The following is a 24,106-nucleotide window of genomic DNA, read 5'->3' on the forward strand; positions in this document are numbered from 1 at the left end:
AAGGAGTACTTGTGGCACCTTAGAGACTAACCAATTTATTTGCGCATGAGCTTTCGTGAGCTACAGCTCACTTCATCAGATGCACTTCATCAGACGTGGAAGTGAGCTGTAGCTCACGAAAGCTCATGCTCAAATAAATTGGTTAGTCTCTAAGGTGCCACAAGTACTCCTTTTCTTTTTGCGAATACAGACTAACACGGCTGTTACTCTGAAACCTGGAATTAGAGTGGTCAGCTAAGATAACAGGTCCAACATGTAGCCTTTAAGAGCTACCAGCCTTTTCAGGATCTTGTTACAATATATTGTTCAATCCCCCATACAAAGGAGTCCGTATCATTAGAATCAAAATTCTCTGCTTTGTGACTTGCCCTCAAGAGATGCAGGGCACGGCATTTCTGCACTTGCACTCTCCTAGCTTCTTCTACTCTTAGGGTTTAGGTACTGAGTGTTATAGACCAGAATCCAGATGTCAGAGTCTTGTATATTTCAATACCTTGGTCTGCTCTCAAAAACAAGGCAAATTGGCAAAGTGGAAAATCGAGGTAGCATTTAAATCTAGAAGCCAAGAGAGCACTTTATACTTTTCTAGCACCATTCTTCCAAGGATCTAAAAATGCTTTGCAATTCTGTAGTAAGGTTTACCTCCCCTGTGAAGTAGGCATCATCCTCCTTTTGCAGAGAAACGGAAGTGTGCTTTCCAGCTTGGCGGTTTTCCTTTAGGTGAGATTCTCTTAAATCCTTTGATAGTACTAACCCTACCTTGTTCGGCTGTTCCTCTAAGTCATTTATATAATACCTTCCCCGCCAAAGAATGCCCCCAAACCACTGTAAAGCACACAAAGCCACTGACATGCAGGGATCTCTAAGGTGCAGGATAGTTTTACTAGCACAGTACGACACTATACAATGGTTACAAGGAAGGGAAATAAAATATCCAGTTGAATATGCAGGAGGAACAGAGGGACACAGTATGTAGTCATCCAGCGTGAAGAATGGCTGGGTCTTTTCCACTCTTGCAGAGTGCCCTGGGATTTTTATATGGAACATAATATGAACCCCTTCTCTATCCTTCATCTGAAAAATGTCTCTCAATACCAATTTAGAGGGCTGCATCCCACCTATGAAATCAACACCATTTCCAATACAATGGGCTTTCTTTAAAGGTCTGCCTTTCAAATACCAACCAGACCCAACACTGCACAGTTTGAAGTCAAAATGTCAAGTGGTATTTTAGCATGGCTGCTTGATAGCAGGGATTGTCATGTTGAGGTTGAGAGAGAGAGAGAGAGAATAGTGCCATTGAATCACAACTTTAAGTGTTTAAATCATGTGACAATTGCTTAACAGTTTACTTCTGACAAGCAAAAGAAATTCATGTGGTTTGGCACAATAGGCGGGAGAAAAGACTCATTTAATGAAAGGTTTTATTCCTTTATTGATAAACTCTTTCCAGACTTCGCAAACTGGATTGTTCAGTTAAAAACCAAACCCACAAAAAACTTTCAATCAGAAATCCTCAAAGTCCTGCTTAGAAAAGACAAAGATTAGCTCTGTCCTGGCCACAAAGGAAAAGCTTGCAAACTTAATCCTGGTCTTGGAAACCTAAAGTTTCATGGAATTGACTTTTGAAACAAGATTTTTAAAGTTTAATTTACAAAATGCAGTATAGTTATGTGATATGTTGCATGGTGTTGAGATCCGCAGGTCAGCACAGGGTATCTACAAACATCTTGAGCGGATGTCTGTGAAGGAGCTATTTGGCTTCTTTGCATCCTGTGGGAGGGAAAAAAAAGGTTAAGAAAATACTAAACTGTCTACAGGGAACATAGCTCAATCCAGCCCAGCGTGCCAATATCCAAAATTACCAACCCACTAAAAAGCCTAAGGGGCAAATTTACTATCTAATCTGCATACTACTACTACATTTGTCCTTTATAACGAATTGCCAGATTGGCTGTTGTCATTTTAAAGCAACAGTGCCTCCCGAAAGAGATTTCCTATAAATCTTTAGTGCCAGAAGTGGTGATATACGAGGGAGTTGACAGGATAAAGTGCCTTAATGGTCAGTGTCATAGCCGAGTTGGTCCCAGGATATGACACACACAATGTAGGTGAGGTAATATCTTTTATTGGACTACAGTAATTCCAGACTAATCCACATTAGGGAATTTATGAGGGGAATCTGCTATGGAAAGGCATGTGTAAATCTAGATGGAGTTTAAGCCACCCATCCACAGGGGCATTCAGAGAAACTAAACGCCTTACTTAGCAGCTAATTGACAAGAATCACTGGCAACCGTGAATTAAAGACACAGTAGGTAATTTTAATTAAAGGTACTTGTCAACTTGGATAAACCTGGGCATTTAGGTGTGATATGTCTCCATTTTGCCCTGCCCAAAAATGACTGAAATGTCTTGTGGCTCTGCTCTTATTCTGATGGATTCTATTCTTTGACATGGGTTAATAATTTAATGGTCTTCACAAATCTCATTTTATCCTTCCCTGACACACTAGCTGCTGGAGATACTTCAGGAACTCAAGAAACCTGTTTGAAGATTAAATGTGACTGGATCTCTAAAAGAGAAGTTCTGAAGCTTCTATCCTCAGGAATTTCTGTATGCAAAACTGCACTGATCTACAAGGAGCGGACTGAAATTCTGCTGCCATTGTGCTGGAGCCCTGACCCCACTTCTTGGCAGGCTGCACTCCCTACAAACAATATTCTAGTAACTCTGATACTGAAAGCTTCGGATTGAAGAGGAGAGCAGGTATGCACTCACCAGTCTTCCTGGTTTAAGAGGTAGCAGCAACCACGCCCACCTTCTGGGCAGCTTCTTTCTTGGCTTGGTGAGCCTGCAACACTGCAACAGCCTCCTCCACCTGGGGTAGACAAATGATCAAATAAGATCCATTATCACTCTCCAGCCAAGCCTGCCAGGAAGAGCGTGGGAATTTACCTTTGACCGGAGGGATTCTGGAGACTCCAGCATGTGCAGTAGCTCTGAATTGTCAATCTCTAGTAGCATTCCTGTGATCTTCCCTGCAAGGCTGGGGTGCATAGCTTGGATCAGGGGGAATAAACGTTCTCCTAGGAAAGCAAAGGTCAAACAGATGGTCTTTGTAGAGTGCTCTGAGGGGCTTTGCAGCAATTATGACAAAGAGGGAAGGTAAATCCAGAGCATTAACTTTCCATTTCTGTAGCACCTCATCTCAAAAACTTTACCAAGTATATGCACAGAGTACCACTGTGGGATGCTGCCAAATTCAGAGAGAAGGGCAGCCACCAGGTAGACAGCAGTGAAGGCTGTGGAAAATTTTGGCCCAGAAATGCCAAAGGAACTTTAACGTCCATGTAGAGCAGACAAGACACTGGAAAGATCTCCATGTAAACAAACTGAATGCAGTTCAACAGGGCTGAGCCAATGCTACTGGAATCGGAAGCCGTGGTTCCAATGAAATGAACGTTACACCCCCCGCACTTTTAACCATTATCTGTACACACGTTACAGAAGGGATTTAGCTACAGAAGTGTCCAGTTGCTCTCACAAAACTGGCTGGAGTGTCCTTGTTTGTGAAAGACTGATGCTTTCCAACTCCCGTGAAGTGTCCTGAATTAGAATATGCTCACAAGGAATGTGTTTAGCTTCCTTACAGCCCTGGAGGCCTTTCTTCCTCAAGAACTATAGTGTCACTTACCCAGCATCTGTTTCTGCTCCTGGGGAGGGGCAGCAGCTAGCATGGAAGCAGTTAAAGGCTCCTGTCCCTGTACGTGTACTGCAGGCTGAGGTGCCTGTAAGAAGCAACAGGAGAATTCAGTAGTGACGTGTAGAAGAGGAGGGTTGGGTTTTTTGTTTAAAGTCAGCAAGAGAATACATAGGTCCTTCCTAAGGACACACAAGTCCATGGCAGAGCCTGTGCAGCTGGAAAGGCCTGTGGACAAGACTGGTTCAGTGCAGGACTGACAGGGTGCACTTAGTTCACAATCTGTCCAACAATGCAGAGATGTGCCTGGTGACCTCTGTAGAGGGGTCTAGCTGCATCTTCAAGGATCCCTCGACAAAGGCTGTACGCTACCCAGCCTGGCTAAGAGACACTGAGGTGCAGTTGAGGCCAGAGACAAAAGTTGGGGGCAAGGACCCAAGAGCATCCCTGGAAAAAAAGAACAAATAAAGGGCCTGCCAGGCTAAAGATGATTGGCTTGAGCTGTACAAGCAGAGCTGAGTACATGGCGGAGTACAGCCAGCTTCCCAAATTCTGCCATCTCTGTTATCAAAGTAATCTGGCCTTTCTAGAAAAAAATCCACTTTACAGTCGAGTTTAGCTGTAAAAGCTGCTCCTGTAGTTACTACGGTCTAACTTTCCCATTGCTAACTGCAAGACAGCCCCTCGTATTACCTGCAAAGGCTGTGCTGCTGGGTGTGGGCTGCGGACAGTTGAGGCATATTTATAAGGGGGAACTGCTCTGGGAGCCGGGGCGGTTACAGGCGGACGAGGAGCTAAATTCTGAGCTGCAGTGGCGACGCCTGCAAAGGAAGAATAGGATACCAGATGATACACATGCACAGAAGTGTGGCACACAAGTCTAAAGCCCACTGTGCTTCTAGCTTGATGCTAACAGCGTGGAATTTGTGAACAACCACAGCTAAGCACCACCACCTTCCAGCAGCAGAGTTCATTCAATGCAGAGCCAAACACTGGTGCAGAACCTGTCTTCTTCATTGACTAGGAGGCAGTGGTACCAAGCTAGAGCTCAGTCCTGGATCATGCTGGACCCAGCCCTGTTTTGCACAGTGCATCCTCGTAATACACACACTTGGAACTAAAATTTTGTGAGGCGCTGCACTAACACAACAGAACCAGCGGCTGAGCAGGCTCCTTACCTGCCAAATTATTTCGAGCTGTGTAATATTCAGTTTGCCGTGTTAGACACAGGTGGGGAAGAGGTTAATTATCCTGCTGCGTGTGTTTCATCCTGCAGCTTCTAACCCGGGGCCCCAGTCAGAGATTAGTTCCTTTTGTACTACAGTGGAAGAGAGCCATCATCACCTCTCTAGAGTTATACCCCAGAAAGCACTGGGCCACCTTAGGAAGGGGCTTTTCTCCAGCACCCTAAACCAGTGATAGATGCTGCTTGTGACACTATTTTCTACTTACATCCCTTCCAACAGAGTGAGCTGGACCTCTAACCCTGGAGAAACCTCCATAATCATACAGAGGGTAGTAAGTGTTGCAGAGTTGTAGAGACAAGTCCCAATTAAAGTGCAAAGCAACCTGTCTGGATTTCCTCTGCTGTGTTATAGCACCAACTGTCCCCAGACCAGCACTGCACCGCGAGGAATGGGAAAGATTGAGGTGCTCTCTTTATCCTAACTTATGCCACCCTAATGTGGGGACCTAGTTCAACTGTGTGCTCCATGCTGCCTCTTGCCATCCACATCCGGCATCCGTCTTCAGAAACACGAGAGACTCTGCAGCTCCTGCTTCTCCACTCAGACTTGGAGAAGAAAGTGAGAGCCGGACTGCTTACCAACTCTCTGGGCAGCAGGAAGGCCACGAGAGGCCTGAGCATTGCCAGTAGGCGCCAGATGGCGCAGTGCTGGGCGCGGTCCGGACTGGCGCATGGCATTCGGCATTCCTTGGAATCCTGAGAGAAGGGCAATGAGAGGAAATTCTCAAAATACAAAATGATTAGCAATTCCCGGCCCACCAGCTGGGAGACGTGTGCACGCATGTCTTGAACGAGGGAGTCAAGGAAGGGGATTCAATGGAGAAGTCTTCGTTGTTGCTGTCATCCTTGCCCACTTTGGAAAGAGAGGGGGAATTGTGGCTCTAGAAACCCCAGCAGGCTACACTTGTATGAACACACAGGAGGCTACAGAGTATGCCCTGGTAAGACACATGGTATTTCTCAGGGACTGGCATGGCAGAGCCCAGATTGACAACAGATGTAATCAGGTGTGTGGATATTGCCTAGCAGGGATTTCCGTCACCAGCACAAGTGGGTGTCCCTCGCCACCTGGCAGCCCAGCTATGACCAAGAATGACGTCTAGTCTGTTCTTTGCAGGGGAACAATTACACTTTTCTTCCAACGTCTAGTGGCACACAAGAGCATCAGACACAGGATCAACAGGTAGTGTGGAGGATAATCAGAGAGTAAGACAAACAGGTGTCTTAAAGCCACAGCTCTGTTTCTAGCACACTCACCTTGAGGTCTCCCCCCTTGCTGCCAGCGTGGGTTAGGTCTCATCTGCGTCATCTGATTGGGTGCATAGTAAGTTGGTCTGCTCTGAGCCTGAAAGGAGGACAAAAACAGACAATGAAGGAGCCATATCTAAGCCAGTGATGTAAAATGTTGTTTACAACTGGATTTGATACCCTGAGCTCAGTGCTCTGTGCCCCAGAGTCACATGACAATAGCAGGCAGCTGGGAAGCCACAGAACAAATCCCATGGTCTTGGTACCTAACATTAGGAGCTGCAGCCTGGCGAAAGGCACAGCAGAAAGACTCAATGGAGTCCTTGCAGCTGCAGTGTCAGAGATCCAAGCCAGGTGATACTGGTAGTAAAGCCACACTGACTTACTCAGCTGGGCTTACCTGGGGCACAGCAGGCATGAAGTACCCCCCAGCAGCTGGCTGGAACTGGTTAATGATTGTGTTGGCAGGCAGGGCTCTCATTCCAGCAATACGCTGCATATACTGATTAGTGAGGTGGGCCTTTCGCTCCTCTTTCCTCTGCGCCAGCGCAACATACAAGGGCTTGGAGCCCACGATACGGCCATTCATCTCAGTCACAGCTTTGGTAGCTTCTTCTGGAGAGGAAAAGCAGACGAAGCCAAACCCTTTGCTTCGTCCATCCTCCAGCATCACCTAAAACGAGGATTGACAGAGTGGCAGCATTGTGAAGGCAGGTCCATGTCACGAGGGCTTGGCTAGAGTCATAGCAATCTAGTCAAATTCAGGGGACTCAAGTACTCAGGGATCTTTCATGTGTATCACACAGGAAGGGACTGCTGTCTATAGGGAGTGGGTCAGCCAGTAATGCGTCAATTATTGCTACTTTCAATGAAACCTCTACTTCCTTCCTATTCCCTGCCAATAAAGAGAAGCTGTATGTTTTACCCTAGTGAATCTCCACAACCTGCGGTCAGAGGAGGAATGTTGCAGAGTTGTAGAGACAAGCCCTCAATGAGGGAGGAAAACCACCTGTCTGGATTTACTCTGCTTTGCTGTTAGCACCGTGTGTCCCCAGGCCCACACTGTACTGCAAGGAATGGGAAAGATTCAGGTGCACCTTTTAAACTGCATGACTCAACACTGCATTCCTGGGCATCTCATATAGGTCAGGAGTCACTTGAAACACAAGCGAGTTTGCCATTTCCCACCTCCTCACCTCATTAGGGATGAAGCAAGCATTCAATACAATTCTCAAAACACATTTTAGTCCCACTGAAATCCACATCTTGACTGGTCAAAATGTTTTCAGTGCTTAAGAGAACCACAGATCTAAGAATCACCCTCAGCCCGAGGCCCAGATTAGATAATGGCCTTGAAATCTAAGAATCTATAAACCCGGACAATACCTTGGCACTTGTAATAGACCCAAAAGGCGAAAACTCCTTCCTCAGTTTTTCATCATCAATAGTGTCATCTAGGTTCTTAATGTACAGATTAACGCCCTAAAAGAGAGAATACTAATACATGAGGCTAACAATATGGAAGGCAGCCATACCAATGAAGAAATTGCATATTTAGGGAATATTGAGCAACCACATCGAGCTGCCAAACCCATTAAGCTGTGGAAATGATCCAAACCCAGAGCTCTCTCCCCTAATAACTATGGGCATGAAATGTTGCAGAGACAAGTCCCAGAGCAAATGGAAAGGAGCCTGTCTGGATTTCCTCTGCTTTGCTGTAGCATCATGTGTCCCCAGTCCTGTACTGCACTGCAAGGAGCAGGAAAGATTTAGATGCAAACTATAGCCTGACCTAGCTTTACCATAAACCACAACCACAGAAGGTGGCCTGATCTCTGCTACCTTTTGTCATCCATGTAAGGTGTCAGTCCTCATCATTACAAGGAGACTACATGCGTGAGACTTTATGTTGACAGTCCTCACAAAACCCAGACTTTATTCTCACATCCCACTAAAAATTTCAATCTGTTGCCATAGCTCTGACCCTTGGAGTTCCCTCTGCCAATACTAGGTGATTGCCTTTACCTCTAGAGGTCAGTATTGCAAGATGACAATTGAATAAGCATAGGCATGTTCCCTTTAAGTCCACCAGTACACTTCTGCCTGAAGATGGGTCCCCGCATCCAGAACCGGCGCACACACTCTCTTACCTGGTACCGGCTGATTCTCTCTTGTTTCAGCTGCTCAAACTTCCGTTTCAGCTCTGCCTGGCGCTCTACTTTCTTCTGTGCCCGGCCTACAAATACCATTTTTCCATTAATATCCTTTCCATTCATTTCTTCCACTGCCTGGACAGGGGTTCAAACAGAAAATTCCTGTCAAATAGTGAAACAAAGTGGCAGCTACTCCTATTACTACCAGTTTGAGTGCCAACAACCATCCCCCTCTCCTGTAACATTACATTTGTGTTGCATCTAAATAAAGGCTTGGTAAAATACAAACTGAAGTTGTCAGCAGGAACCATCCTCACACAGCTCACTCTAAATTCTGGACTCACAGCAGAGATATGTGAACTTACAGACAATTATTCAACCCTTGACTACAGGGCCAAATCTTGTAAGACCTACTCTGAGGGAAGAGCATTTCTGAGCATCATGCCAGCTCCAGACACCTCCCCAACTTCCCCGCACTTTGTCTCCTGGTGTAATGGTCCCTGATTAGATAAAATTCCTGCTATTGATCCAACAGGATACTGTGCAGATCTAGTAGTCTGGGGGGAATGTGGGCTTTAACCTTGAATTTCCAACTTGGTGAAGTGCAGAAGCTGTTCAACCCAACTCTGGACACTTTCAGCTCTAAGCTTTTCTGAGGACCAGTGTTCTCCATCCCTACTCTAGATGATGGCTTCCCACGCTTATTTCCATATAAACACCTGACTAGAATGAAAGCAGTTTCGTACCTTGTTGGCATCTTCATGTTTTTCGAAGCTCACAAACCCAAAGCCTTTGGACTTTCCAGTGGGATCCGTCATCACCTTAACACTCAGTGTCTTGCCTGTTGCCAAGGGACAGAGTTAGCAGGGCATTAGCTACACTACGTTTCCAGGAGAGCTTTTCAAAATCAAAACTAAAGCCGCATATAGCGCCCGGCCTTCTGTCATTCACTGTGTCCCAGCCTCTGCCTCCTGCCTGACAGCTGCCCACTCTCTCGGGATTATCCTGCTTCTCTGCCCTCAGAGCGACTCAGAAGTAGCACTGCGGTTGGCAGTGCCCCGAGAATTACGATGGGGGTACAAGGTTTGCCGCTGCAGCAAGAGCGTATTTACCGTATTTGCTGAAGAGCTCCTTTAGTCTCTCATCATCCATGTCATCCCCAAAATTTTTAATATAAACATTGGTGAACTCCTTTGCTTTGGCTCCCAGCTCAGCCTCCCGCTCCTTACGTGACTTGAATCTCCCAACAAATCTGAAAAGAAAAAGCGGGAGTCTTGGTGAGAAAAACTCATTTTCAAGGGTGGATGTGTGATTTGCAGTGGGCTAAAAATGAGTGTCTGCTAGGAGCTGGGGGAAGATGTAGCAGGCCAGAGATCAAGCAGAAGAATCAACTGTCCTATGGTGGAGAGGCGGCAGGCCAAAGGTGCCCACCCAGCTCTGCAGTGGAGAGTGTAGGGCAAGGATACCCACCCAGCCCATTAGTGGAGAGGTAGCAGGTCAAGGCTTGGCCAGGGAGATCCACCAGCCCTGTAACGGAGAGGTAACAGGCCATGGCTTGGGCAGGGAAACTCACCAGCCCTGTAGTGGAGAGGTAGCAGGCCAAGGCTTGGGCCAGGAGAACCAGAAGCCTTGTGTGTCCCCTGTTAATACCGAGATGCATCATGGTTCATGCGATCGTTGCTGCTTCTGGCTGTGACACTCACACTTTGCGGTCGTTTAGCAGCATGCCATTCATCTTCTCGATGGCTCTGTCTGCAGCATCCTGGGTCTCAAAGTGCACAAATGCGTAGCCCTTAGAGCCATTCTCATCACACACCACCTACAAGTGATGGAACAGATCAGATCATCAGCTCTGCATTAAGACAGACAATATTAGTTACAGGATAACAGCAGAGACGTCCTCTGTTTCCCTTGATTTACACAGAAGGTATGAATAAGAAAATGGGGTCCTGGTTCTTGACTAGGCCTCCTTGGCACGATACAAATAAATAACGAAGACTAAATACTGAAGAGAAGCATGGTCCTGTGGATAGGAAGTTAGGCTAGGAGTCAAGAGACTTGGGTTCTGGTCCACAATGTGCCACTTAGCTGTTATGTGACTTTGAGCAAGGGTACTTCATCTTCCTTCCTCAGCTTTTTGTTCTGTGAAGGAAGGCTGATACGTATTCCCTCTTGTGAAGCATTCATATCTGTGAATGAAGTGCTCTCTACAAGGATAACCCGGACCTAGTATTGCTGATGTACTACATACAAAAGCCAGAATCCCAGATTTAAATCATATGCCAGCTACAACCCAAACATTAACCCACCCTTTCACAGCCTGGAACTTGTGCTTTTGCTAGTATCTTCAACTGCAGAGAATAAAAGCTTTTCCATTTGTTGTGTTTGCACAAGTGGCATGTCAACAAGGGAAAACAAGTCATGCCAAGGGACGGAGTTGGCAAGGCATTTTAAGAAGAGGCTTTCAAAGCTGTGAACAGCTTTGTGCCTTGACGATCAAGATCAAATCTAATTTTAATGATCCTCCCTCTTCTGCTCAGTGATGTCCTTCTCTGATTCCCTTGCCCAAGCATGGTGGACATCCCCGCTTTCCATCCCTTGTTGTGTGTGTTTAGTTGGGTCAAGTAAGGGCGATGGAAGGTGGATTCTGAGACAAAGATGGGTGTTCAGGGAAGGTACCAAGTCTCACCTTGCAGGACAAGATATTCCCAAATGCTGAGAATGTGTCATAAAGTGCCTTGTTGTCTATGGATTTGTCCAGATTCTTGATGAAGACATTCCCAACCCCTGACTTCCTCAGAGAGGGGTCCCGCTGAGACCACATAATGCGGATGGGTTTGCCTTTGATCACATCAAAGTTCATGGTGTCTAGAGCACGCTCAGCTGTGAAGAGAAGAAAGTCAGGAAGAACAAGCTTCTGCAGCATGACAAAGGAGAAAGGTCACTGCTGCATTAGTCCTACAACTTTCTTTGAATCACTTTCAGTTTATGTCGTCTCCTCCTGAACACTTAAGGGACAAGGCCTAGGTGAGCTGTAGCTCACGAAAGCTCATGCTCAAATAAATTGGTTAGTCTCTAAGGTGCCACAAGTACTCCTATCCTTTGGCCAGTAATTCCATTAGCTAACTCACCTTTATTGTAAGATTAGACATTTAAAAATTTTAAAAAAAAAGAGACTCCATTGCCTATTTTAAATTGACGTCTTTGCAGCTAGGTCATTAGACATGTTTACAAGACTATATTACAAGGGGTTTAGTATAGATTATTTTTCACAAGAGTGATAGCATGGTTTAGCAATCAGAAGGCAGGACTGGGAATCAAGACACCTTGGCCTTGTCTCACCTAGGAAAAACAAAATTCTTTTGTCAGTCAAGTTTGAGCTAACTTGGTTGACAATAAAGGCCTGTTTTCCTAGTCTAGACATGGCCACTGTTCTACCACTAACTGACTGAATAATTGTGAGCCTTAGCGTCTCTCTACGCAAAATGCAGGTATTTACCCACTTTTGTAAAGTGCTTTGATATCTGGGGTGAAACATGTCATGAATACAAGGAGGGGTGAGGACGTAGTGAATCAGGAAGGTCTTTTTCTTCTACATGGAGACAGATGAGAGAAGTTGTTTTCCTGGGGGAGAGGGAAGGCATGGTGGTAGGGAACAAGTGGACAGACAGGATGATGCATCTTTAATATTTATACATATTCAGTAGGGCTGTTGATTAATCGCAGTTAACTCACATGATTAACTCAAAAATCTGAAGTGCGATTAATCAGTTTTAATTACACTGTTAAACAACAGAACACCAATTGAAATGTATTAAATATTTTTGGATCTTTTTCTACATTTACAAATATATTGATTTCAGTTACAACACAGAATACAAAGTGTACACTGTTCACTTTATATTATTATTTTTGATTACAAATATTTGCTCTGTAAAAATGATAAACAAAAGAAATAGCATTTTTCAATTCACCTCATACAAGTACTATAGTGCAACCTCTTTATCGTGAAAATGCAACTTACAAATGTAGATTTTTTTTGGTTACATAACTGCACTCAAAACTAAAACAATGCAAACTTTAGAGCCTCCATGTCCACTAAGTCCTACCTCTTGTTCAGCCAACTGATAAGACAAACAAGTTTGTTTACATTTATGCAAGATAATGCTGCCCACATCTTATTTACAATATCACCAGAAAGTGAAAACAGGCATTCGCATGGTATTTACGTTCCAGATATGCTAAACATTTGTATGCCCCTTCATGCTTCAGCCACCATTCCAGAGGACATGCTTCCATGCTGATGACGCTTGTTAAAAAAATAATGCATTAATTAAAATTTGTGACTGAACTCCTTGGGGGAGAACTGTATGTCTCCAGCTCTGTTTTACCCGAATTCTGCTATATATTTCATGTTATAGTAGTCTTGGATGATGACTCAGCACATGTTGTTCACTTTAAGAACACTTTCACTGCAGATTTGACAGAAAGCAAAGAGGGTATCAGTGTGAGATTTCTAAAGATAGCTACAGCACTGGAGCCAAGGTTTAAGAATCTGAAGTGCCTTCCAAAATCTGAGAGGGTCAAGGTGTGGAGCATCCTTTCAGAAGCCTTAAAAGAGCAACACTCTGATGCGGAAACTACATAACCCGAACCACCAAAAAAGAAAATCAGCCTTCTGCCGGTGGCATCTGACTCAGATTATTAAAATGAACATGTGTCGGTCTGCACGGCTTTGGATTGTTATCGAGCAGAACCTGTCATCAGCATGGATGCATGTCCCCTGGAATGGTGGATGAAGGGACATATGAATCTTTAGCTCATCTGGCATGTAAAGTATCTTGCATCTCTGGCTGCAACAGTGCTTTGCAAATGCCTGTTCTCACTTTCAGGTGACATTGTGAACAAGAAGCCGGCAGCATTATCTCCTGCAAATGTAAACAAACTTGTTTGTCTGAGCGATTGGCTGAACAAGAAATAGGACTGAGTAGATTCACAGGCTCTAAAGTTTTACATTGTTTTATTTTTGAATGCAGTTATTTTGAACATAATTCTACATTTGTAAGTTCTACTTTCACGATAAAGAGATTGCACTACAGTACTTGTGTTAGGTGAACTGAGAAATACTATTTCTTTTGTTTTTTACAGTGCAAATACTTGTAATAAAAAATAAACATAAAGTGCATACTTTGTGTTTCGTTGTAATTGAAATCAATATATTTGAAAATGTAGAAAACATCTAAAATATTTAAATAAATGGTATTCCATTATTAACAGTCTGCTTAATCGCACAGTTAATTTTTTTAATCGCTTGACAGCCCTAATATTCAATACTCTGCACAAAACCCTCCTAATGCCTTGTAAGGCCTAGCTTACACTAGAAATGATTTGCCAGTATAGCTATACGAAGGCACAGCTTACACCATTGAGAGTGCTTCTGCCAGCATGGCTTATACCAGCTCCCCCAAAGAAATAAACCCTACCACAAAAGCACTTTGCCAGTATAACAGTCTACACTAGGACTTCTGCCAACTTAAAAATGTTGCAAAAAAATCATACCCCTAACCAACACTGCTATACCAGTGTAGCTGCAGTTATACCAGCAAAAAAGTCCTTTTGCTAGCATTGTTTATTCTGTTTGGGGAACTAGTTTAAGCTTTACCAGAAAGAATTCCTTTGCCAGTTGAAGCTGTAGTTTCACAAGGGGATTTCCTGGTATAGTTCTACCAGTATATCTATGCTGGCAAACCCTGTTATGGGTAAACGAGGCCTAAGAGAAGAGGGATTGTTCTTCTTGTTGGTGCAGGGACAGGGAGAGGTACATAAACATGTGTAATATGCTGGGAAGGAAGTTTGAGACGCCCACGTAGCCTATGGGGCAAAAATGTTGCTTTAGCAACCCATCCTAAAGATCGCATCAGAGAGGGATAAGAAAAATCAGAAATAAATCTGCATATTGTAAACAGAGAAGCGTATCCATCTAAATTCTAAAACCTCAGCAGTGTAGATTGACTTTTAACCCACTGTAACCTCCCTACGAGATTCTATTTCTGTTATCCACTGGTGTATTAAAAGGACCATTACATATGCACATCAGGATCTTGTTCATAAAATTAAGATGCTCAGGACACACTTCTATGCCAGAAAATACTCCCACAGTATGCAGGGGAAGAGAAAGAGGACACTAATTCCCAGTATGAGGCAGGGGGAAAAAAGAGGATGGACCTGCATTAAATCAAAGAATACTCATGAGATAAGAAACCTACTTTCCCAGGTTTGTTTGGCTTCCTCTCAGCCCTACCCACATACTAGAGTAAAAAACTCTGAACTGGATTTGAGGTTCCATGTTTTTTTCTGATGGATGATTTTCCATATTTAGATTCAGGGCCTCAAAGAAGTGAAAATTGTTGGCTAAACCGTAGCAGCAGCAAATTCAAGAGAAATGTGATTGTCTGCTGGCTACACATGCCGCTTACTGATCTCTAGCTGCAGATGAAGGAGAATCTAGAGAATCCAACATTTTCTATACAACAAATTATCTCATGGATTATCTTCTTGTCTGCATGGAGCTCAACCACCACAAAATTTGCAATAAAAGTGACCAAGACCCCCTTGAAATATTAGTCTGTTTGAATTCCTATTTGTAGAAATGTTTCTTAAATGAGAAGTTTCCATCTGCTCAGAAATGGCTTTTCTATTTGCATGATGTCACAGGCTCCCATTCTCCTCACACAGCTGAAACTCCCCTCTCACTTGTTCCTGAACTACACGCTTGCAAAGGAAAGAGAACATGTAAAACTGTATAAGAGAAAAATACCTTTGCCTTAGGGGCTTGGCTAACTTTGTTTAGTCAAAAGGGTTAAATTGAACCAACTGGTGTCCTCAATTTATTCCTCAACTGCTACAGTCTGAATCAACGCCATTCTTTCGGCAATGTGGAGTTTACCACAGTCCATTTCCAGTGGGCACTTCAAAAGGCAACTCAGTCCAGCTTGTTGAATTTGCCAGCATTTATTTATAGCAGGGAGAGGTCCTCCAGAGGCATGTGTTGGCAAGGACACAAACTAATAGTATATACCATTTGTAGTTGAAACAGGGTTTTTGTTGAAAGGTGACAAGCAGTTTGAAGCAAAGGCATGCAATCAGAATGAATTCTGAAACTCTACGGCAATTATTGAGCCACAGACTAGTTAGGACCCTACTTGCATTATTTCAGCTCTTCTACTGTTAGTAGCTAGGAGCAGAACTTATTGTGCTGCTGTCTCTGTTAATAGATTAGGCCACAGTATCGCTGTCTGCGGCTTGAAGTCGGCTTAAAGACCCATTGTAAGCATTACGGTGAGGGTCCAAAATAGATTCTCCCGGTGCTTTAGGGAAGTTTACATCTCCATCCGTGGATATGACAAGGCACAATCACACCATTTTAGTGAATGGGCATGAGTGGCTTGAATTTGCCAGAAACCCTACCTCTGATTCATTTCCCTGATCTAGAAAAACACTTCCACATTTACTTCTATTTAGGCCAAAGCTTCAGCCATTTCAATCCCTGTGTCTGTTTCTCTCCTACTGATTCCTGGCATCCTTCCAGCAGAATCAGCTGCAGCTGACACAGTGCTGCAGTACACACTCCCTTTTCTAACTGCTTAACCCACCACTCTTTTCTGTTTCATGCCTGTTCCTAGTGAAAACGACTGAGACACTCCCTGCCGGAGACTTCACAGTAATGCCCCCTTCCCCGCTCTCTGCTCAAGTACTGAAACAATGCTGGAGTTAGCCACCGTAATGAAGGCCCATAAAGGCAGGTAACTACAATGCAAAGTTTCAGCCATCAGAAAGCCAGTACTAGAGTTTTACTCTGTAAGGATAGCTGCCCCAGGGACCTTTTGTCCCTGTTCATTACCACTATGTCTTAAAAAAAAAAAGAGAGCCAGAGTTTATCCACTCTGATTTATTTACCATTGGTGAGTTTAAGACTGGTTAGGCTCATTCTCTCTGCTTTTCTGTATGTTCCTTGATCACAGCTCATATGTTAAACTCTGGAAAGTCAATGAATTGATTCTTCATTTAATGTCCTTGAAGAAAGATTTCATATACAGTTTGGGTCATCCTAATGGGGGAGGCTTGCAAAAGAATTTCTTTGTAGACAAAATGTTGGGTATTGTCAGGGACAGTGAAGGAGAAGGAATAATTGGACATGAATAATTCATGGGGCCCATGACAAGTGGTGGTGGGGCTCAGTTAGAGGAGGACACTGAATGAGGTAAGAAGTCCTTTGCATACAAACTTCCCCAGGCTTTCTTAGCCCTGGTCTACACTACAAAGTTAGGCTATGTCTACGCTGGCAATTGAATGACAAAGCTTTTGTCTTTCAGAGATGTTAAACCCCCACCCCCTGAAAGACAAAAGTTTTGCCACGACAAGTGCCAGTGTCAACAGCAAGAGCTCCTGCCGACAACACAAAGGCCGCTCGTGGGGGGTGGAAGTTTCTTGTCGGCAGGAGAGCCGACAAACAGCGGCTACACTGCACGACTTTTAGCAGCACGGCTGTATCAACACAGCCATGTCGCTAAAAGCTGCCTAGTGTAGATATAGCCTTATTACTGCGTTGCTCAGAGGTGTGGAAGTCCACACCCCTGAGTGACACAATTATACCAACCTAATTCCCAGCGTAGACAGCATGTCAGGGAGGTGGAGTACCTACATTCTTATTAGAGAGACAAAGTAGGTGCGGTAATAGCTTTTATTGCACCAACTTGCAATAAAATATATTACCACACCCACCTTGTCTCCCTAATATCCTGGGACCTTTTGCAAGCCGATCACATTGTACAGTTCTGGAAAAGCCTCCCTTCAGAGATTTCTGGAAATACACTCACTGTCTCAGCAATAAGAACCAAAAGTCAACAGACTGGTCACACTGCATTCCATCTGTTGACTTTTCGTTAAGATTCTTTGGGGGGATGATTTCTCTTCCCATGGGTTTCTGTAACAACTTAGCTATACACACAAGTCCATATGAAAGTTTGTCTGTTGAATTATTAATGTGTTTTTAAAACAAACAAAAAATGCCCCTGGCCATGACAGACTATGAAAGCTGAACTACAGCTAAACACACATGACACATTCAATTCCTCTTCTAATTATGAAGCTGAAAGAATTTTCTTCAGTGTTTTAGTCAGAAAAAGAACCAAGTGAAAGGCCATAGTTATATAACCAACCTAACCACCAGCCAGAATACTGGAGCATTCTCTTGGTCAGTCCACCTACCACAGTACAACATGCTCAGGATTCGACAGTCACCCATTACTATGCCATAGAGATGTGTAATCTAAGGCAGTATTACTCTTTCCCCAAGAACAACCCTTCTCCAACAGGCAGATCTTTGACGTTGCCCAGCCAACACAGTGCCCACCCAGAAGATCACTATTCCACTGCCTGGTACCATGTAACTAGCTAACAAAAAAGTCTGTAAAAAAGCAGAAGGTCTGCACTTGAGATGCAAGTGTCCTGGGTATAGGAAGCATGGGCTAGTGATTACCACACAGGAGTGAGTTCTGACTCAGATTCCTTGTTCTGATAAAGACTTGCCACATGACCTTGGGCAAGTCAACTTCTGAGCCATAGCTTCTGGACCCGCAAAATGAGAATACTTTCCTCACAGAGAGGTAGAGGCATGATTGATCTGTATCTGTAAAGCACTTTGATCCTTGAATGGAAGGTGCTGTGGACTATTATAGATTCTTTCCTCAATTATTTGTTACTATTTCATATGCATTGAAAAAACATCTGCAAGTACTTTGAATACAACTTCTAAACAAGCAGTCTGTTCTCCCTATAACTCTGGTGAAATACTTTTACCTTGTGCTAAAATGCTACTCTGGAACATCTTACAATAATATTCAAACCGTAACCGAGATCGCTTACAGCAACAAAGTGGCCAGTACTACATGAGCATCCTTCCTTCTCTGTGCTGACACCAATTTGTCCTTTCATGCAGTGTGAGGTGGGTGCCATCTTTAAAGGGGAAAACAAGAACTTTTTTTCTGCTCTTCCATGACAAGTCTTGGTTACAAAGAGATCGTGATGTGCCACCAATGGCCTTGTCTTTCCAAAGTGTGTGACAATATTCTGTTTCATGGAGTAGCTGTCTCTTGCTCATGCAGCCAAACAGCATGTGTAGTGGGGATCACCAAGTAGCAGAAATTTAAAGCTCTTCAGAAGAGATCCTTTTCATGAAACAATGGGGATTTGGGGGTTTCTCCTTCCAATACATTTCTCAGTGACTAGGCTTCCCATGTTTTAGTCATTTGGCCCCCTTAACCTAGAAGTAACTAGACACCTTCTACTGTGCCAGAGTATTACTTCAGCAGAGACTTTCTAGAATGCCTGCTGCCTCACTGGGAGCCAAGTATGAAGCAACCCCACCCTCAAATACCTGCCTATTTATTGCAGTGAAAAGTGATCTTAAAGTATATTGGAAAGCCACCTGTCTTCTACTTTTTATGCATGACAGAGCATTTTTTTTAATAGATCAAAGAGAACGCATAACTAATCACTCATATACGCTCTAAAAAAGCAACACTTTGCCCCTTATAGTTTCATGTCTACTTTCATAGTACTCAAGGGCCGCTTTAAAATTGTCCTCTGCTCTATCCCCTTCTCAGCTTTAGGAAAGCTAAAGTGAGAAGAAGTTTACATAGCTACATTTTCCTGCATCTCTTCCTTTCTTCTAATGAATACTCAGACTATGTCTCTGTTCATCAAATCTGACTCTCACTTGGCCTTGTTTCCACTGCCCGCTTTTCCCCCAACCCTGAGAGGGGAGATAACACCTACCTCTCCCAGCTTATGAGGATCAGTTAATGTTTACAAGGTGCTGTGAACACAAAAATGTTCTATAAATGGTAATAACACAGGAAGTTACAGGACTAAGAAGAGAACCATGTGTACAACCTCAGACTCTCTCAAATCCATCCCTTCTTGCTGTTAAGTCTTAAACCACATCGTACATTGCTTGGCCTATGTATAAAGCAACTTCAAAGGCTCCATGTATGAAAAAAATAACTGGGCTATGAGGCAGCTTTTTAGTAAAACATCAATAGGTAGGAGCAGAAGAGCCATTTAAAGCAATCAGCACCACTGGGGAAGAAGGCGAAGATGCTACCCTGGGGTCTCATGTATCAGGAGACAGGATGAAAACCCAGGGCAGCATAAAATCAGGGCCTCACTATTCTAGACAAGAATTCAGCCCAATAGGCTCTGCTTCTCAATAGGTTTAGAGGAATATATCTGTTATGTAGTAACTATTCTATTTATTACAGATTAGAAAGCTCATGATTCAAGGACCATGTATTCCTTAGTGTACCAACAAGACTGTATTCTTAAACCTGAATCTAAGGATACAGTAGAGTTCACATGTAGCTGAAGTTTGTGCAGTTGCAAATTAATTCTGGATGAAAGTTAAAAGTTCACCACCCTAGAGGCTTACATCATGTAAAGATGCTGCTAAGCTACAGCACCAGACCACACTTAGCCCTTAGGTGTCTGTAATGCAAGACTGTGGGAACTAGGGCAGAAAATGCTGACCCAGCTTTTTCTCTGGGTATGGACATACTAAACATTGACCTCCTCTGCCCCATCCTTCTCAAAGCTCTGGCTGCTGTGGGCCAAGGATACCTCCTTGAACAGAGCCTAAGCCAGGCAAAGCACCATCAGCACGTCATGTGAGCTGGGCGTGTATTCCTTTTTAAAAGGGTAGAAAAGGCATCAGTAAATGCTGCATTTCAACTTCACAACCAATAGCAAACTAGATCAGCCAACAGACAGTTTACCCACAGTATGTCTATACTGCATTTTAAAACCGTGACAGCGTCTTAGAGACAGGGAAGGGGGTGGGCTTCAGGGCCTGAGCCCAAACATCTACACTGCTGTTTATAGTGCTGTTGCAAGAGCCCCAGTCTGAGGATCCAGACTCAGTCTCGCTGCCATGGGTTTTACAACTCAGTGTAGATATACCCCCAGACACTACAATCCTCAGCTCACTGCACCGCCCAAGTCTCACTTAGAGGGTGGGAGTGGGAAGACTCCTTTACAGTCATTCAGACTGAAGGTCCGACTAGCCTTCAGCTTCCTTCAAGGTGACTGACTGGATAAAGACCCAGGCACGCAGCTTAACGCAGGACAATTCAGGGAGGGAAGCTGAGGAAGATTTCATTCTCAAATGAGTCAGAAAAAGCGAGTCCATAGAAGCTGATTTTTGGCAAACAGAAATACTACTTAACTGCTTCCCAGAGGTGTTGTGAAGATTAGTTAATGATTGCAAAAGACTCTGAAGATGTGAAGTGGTTAATATCATTCCAACTTCATAAGGAGTAGCAGAGTGGCCATGAAGTTGCTTACCCCTGCCATTGTAATTCACAGCTAGGTGATTGTATGGAGACTTATACAAACAGCAAAACAGTTCAGAGAAAAGGCATTTATGTCCAACTTACCATCAGCTGGCTGCTGGAAGTTGACATAGGCATATCCCAGGGAGCGACGGGTGATCATATCCCTGCAGACTCGGATGGAGAGTACAGGCCCAGCAGGGCTGAACTTCTCATATAACATGGCCTCGGTGACATCAGGGTGCAGGTCGCCCACATACAATGACGCCATCGGGTAGCTACTAGCAGCCGTATTCATCTTCCACCCAGCACGCACTCCCACCAGAAACTAATTTGGTTTTTTAAGTTTTTTTTTTTAAACAAACAAAAGTTTTAGAAACTAAAACAGGGTATTTACAATTATATATTTTTTTTTTAAATCACTAATTTTGGACTAACGGAAGCTAAAGTGGGAACAAGGGGTGGGGGGTCCCACTCAGGGCAGGAGAAAAGACTAGAAGAGTCGCAGAAGAAAGTAGAGGCCAATGGGAAGTCCGAATAAGATCAGAGTGCTCTGGGGATTGGAAAGTCAGAGCAGCAGGACGGGGGTCCAGTGCAAGAGAAGCTTGTGGGGATTTGGGGGGGGGGTGGAGACAGAACTGTGTGGAAGAGGTGTGTTTGATGATCTCAGGCCCTGAGAGAGGAAGAGGGGAAGCAGCAGGATAGAGAAAAGGCCTGGAAATAGGCACACAAAACAATTAAGACTTCCACAAGCAAGGAGTCCAAACCCCACCACCCACCCAACAACCAAAACCACACTGTAGAGTTTTTCCACCTTGCCTTAGTTTCCAAAAGCAAAATGTGCCAATTAAAAAAAAAAAGTATTTCTCTTTTTTTTAATATATTATTTCTTCTTCCAAATCCTTCAGACCCAAAGTCTGAGGCCACTGTTTTGTTTTATTTTCTGAGATAAAAAACTTGGACAAAAATAAAATAAACTTTGCAATATATAGTGATAGGTGTTCCCCCCCCCCCCTCCTTTTCTTTAAAAGGAAAAGGATATGTCCTTATTTTTGTATAAAATACACCCCGGCTCCTCAGACTAGAACACTAAACACCGGTTTGGAGGAGCCAGGCAGGGCGGCACGGGCAGTTCCTTTCCCGAGGGGAGGACAGGCGGTGCGATGGAGGGCACAGACAGACAGACAGACACACACACACCCGGGGAGGGCAGAGACCCACGTGGAGCGAAGAGGGCGCGGACGGACAGACAGACAGACAGCCGAGGGTGGGGACCCGCAGGCCAGAGGCGGGGAAAGGGTCCGGGGGCCGAGAACAAACACCGAGGGGCCAAAGGGCCAGACAGCCGGACCCGGGTCTGGGAGACGGACACACCCGATAGGCGGGTGGGAGAGAAACGTGGGACCCGGACCGACAGACCGACCCACGGACCGGGGGGGAGGGGGGAGAGCCGGACGGACCCACGGACCGAGTGGGGGCGAAGGGGCCGGACGGACCGGGGGGGGGGGGGGCGGACAGACACACGGACCGGAGGGCGAAGGGGCCGGGCGGACACGTGGACCGGGGAGGGGGGGCGCTAAGGGGCCAGACAGACCCACGGACCGGAGAGTGGGGGGGGAGCCGTACGGACCCACGGACCGAGTGGGGGGCGAAGGGGCCGGACGGACCGGACAGACACACAGACCGGAGGGCGAAGGGGCCGGGCGGACACGCGGAGGGGCGCTAAGGGGCCAGACAGACCCACGGACCGGAGAGTGGGGGGGGGAGCCGGACAGACCCACGGACCGGGGAGTGGGGGGGGCGAGCCGGACGGACCCACGGACCGGGGAGGGGGGGCGAAGGGGCCGGACGGACCCACGGACCGGGGAGTGGGGGGGGGGGAGCCGGACGGACCCACGGACCGGAGAGTGGGGGGGGGGGGAGCCGGACAGACCCACGGACGGGACCGACACGCGGACCGGGGGGCGCCGCTCTCGCCCCGGCGCTGGCTCGTTTTTTTTTTTTCCTCGGGTTTTTGCGATTTTTTTGGGGTTTTTTTTGTTTTTCCGCGGGGCGGCGGGAGCGCGGCTGGGCCCGACACCGACTCACGCGCGGCGGCCAGGCGAGCAGAGAGGCGGCCCGGGGCCCGGGGAGCCCCCTTTATAGCCCGCTCCCCGGGGTGAAAGGGCCGCCGTGCCGCGGAGAGGACACGGGCCGGCGGGGAGCGACCCGCCGCCGCCCCGCAGGGCTGGGCCGCCCGCTGCAGCGACCCCTGCCGGGGCAGGAGCGGCTCCCGGCCGCCGGGGATCGCGCCCGGCCCCGGCCCCTGCGGGCACCGCCACAAGGAGTCCACACGGCAGCCTCCCCCCAGTCTGGGCAGGCCCCCCAAAATCATGAGCCCCCCCGGTCACCTCACGCCCAACCCCCCGCAGCTGGTCAGCCACCCCCAAATCATGAGCCCCCCCCTCCAGGAATCTGGGGGTAACCTCACTCCCCACATCTGGGCAGCCCCCCCAAATCATGAGCCCCCCTCCAGTAATCTGGGGGTAACCTCACACTCAACCCCCCACATCTGGGCAGCCCCCCCAAATCATGAGCCCCCCTCCAGTAATCTGGGGGTAACCTCACCCCCCATATCTGGGCAGCACCCCCAAATCATGAACCCCCCCTCCAGTAATATGGGGGTAACCTCACCGCCCACATATGGGCAGCACCCCCAAACCATGAGCCCCGCCCCTCCAGTAATCTGGGGGTAACCTCACACCCAACCTCTCCACACATCTGGGCAGCCCCACAAATCAGGACCCTCTCTCCAATAATCCAGGGCAACCCCCTCCATCCAAACCTCACACACCTTTAGGACAGACCCCCAAAATCAGGACCTCCTTGCTAATAATCCAGGTTGACCCTCCCAAACATCACAAACACATCAGGGTAGCCCCCTCAAACCCTGACTCCCTCCTCCAATAATCTGGGGTGACCTCATGCCCAAACCTTCGTGCACACATCAACCCCACCCCACCCTCCAAAAACTTGGATTCTTCTTCCCCAACAATCCTGGGTAACCTATCCAGGCAGCCACCCCAAAACCTGACTCTCTTCAACAAAGCAGGCAAACCCTCTCTCCCTCTCTCACTCACCCCAATCCAGGGTCAACACCTACACTCAAATCCTGAGCAGCGCATCCCTGAGAATCCAGGGACATGACCCCACTCAAATTATAAGAACTGCTCACCAACAATGCAGAAGGTAAAATCCCGCCCCCAAATTCTGACATCCCCCCCTTTCCCCAGCAGTCCAGGGGCAAAATCCCAAATCTTGACACCACCCCTCAGACAACAGAGGTCAATTCCTACCCCCTGCCCCCCAAAAGATCTTGCTAATCTACCTG

General features: G+C 46.0%; 1 protein-coding gene and 3 non-coding genes across 4 annotated transcripts; all 4 read right to left on the minus strand.

Annotated features, from left to right (window-relative positions):
* Positions 1-1,410: 1,410 nt before the first annotated feature.
* PABPC4 (poly(A) binding protein cytoplasmic 4) lies at positions 1,411-21,737 on the minus strand. Its single transcript, XM_048825921.2, has 15 exons — positions 20,842-21,737; positions 11,040-11,233; positions 10,054-10,169; positions 9,463-9,602; positions 9,097-9,191; positions 8,348-8,485; positions 7,584-7,679; positions 6,598-6,870; positions 6,207-6,294; positions 5,529-5,645; positions 4,397-4,524; positions 3,698-3,791; positions 2,959-3,089; positions 2,782-2,881; positions 1,411-1,773 (listed from the first exon to the last, which is right to left on the minus strand). Exons 1-14 carry the CDS (start codon positions 21,032-21,034, stop codon positions 2,795-2,797), a joined length of 1,890 nt encoding a protein of 629 aa, XP_048681878.1. The 5' UTR covers positions 21,035-21,737; the 3' UTR covers positions 1,411-1,773; positions 2,782-2,794.
* On the minus strand, positions 5,224-5,357 carry LOC125624905 (small nucleolar RNA SNORA55). Its single transcript, XR_007353427.1, has one exon. It is a non-coding gene; the product is annotated as a small nucleolar RNA SNORA55 (small nucleolar RNA).
* Positions 7,157-7,292, minus strand: LOC125624906 (small nucleolar RNA SNORA55). Its single transcript, XR_007353428.1, has one exon. It is a non-coding gene; the product is annotated as a small nucleolar RNA SNORA55 (small nucleolar RNA).
* LOC125624908 (small nucleolar RNA SNORA55) lies at positions 7,849-7,974 on the minus strand. Its single transcript, XR_007353429.1, has one exon. It is a non-coding gene; the product is annotated as a small nucleolar RNA SNORA55 (small nucleolar RNA).
* Positions 21,738-24,106: the final 2,369 nt, after the last annotated feature.

This window comes from Caretta caretta, chromosome 19, assembly GCF_965140235.1.
Source record: "Caretta caretta isolate rCarCar2 chromosome 19, rCarCar1.hap1, whole genome shotgun sequence".
NCBI lineage: Eukaryota > Metazoa > Chordata > Testudines > Cheloniidae > Caretta > Caretta caretta.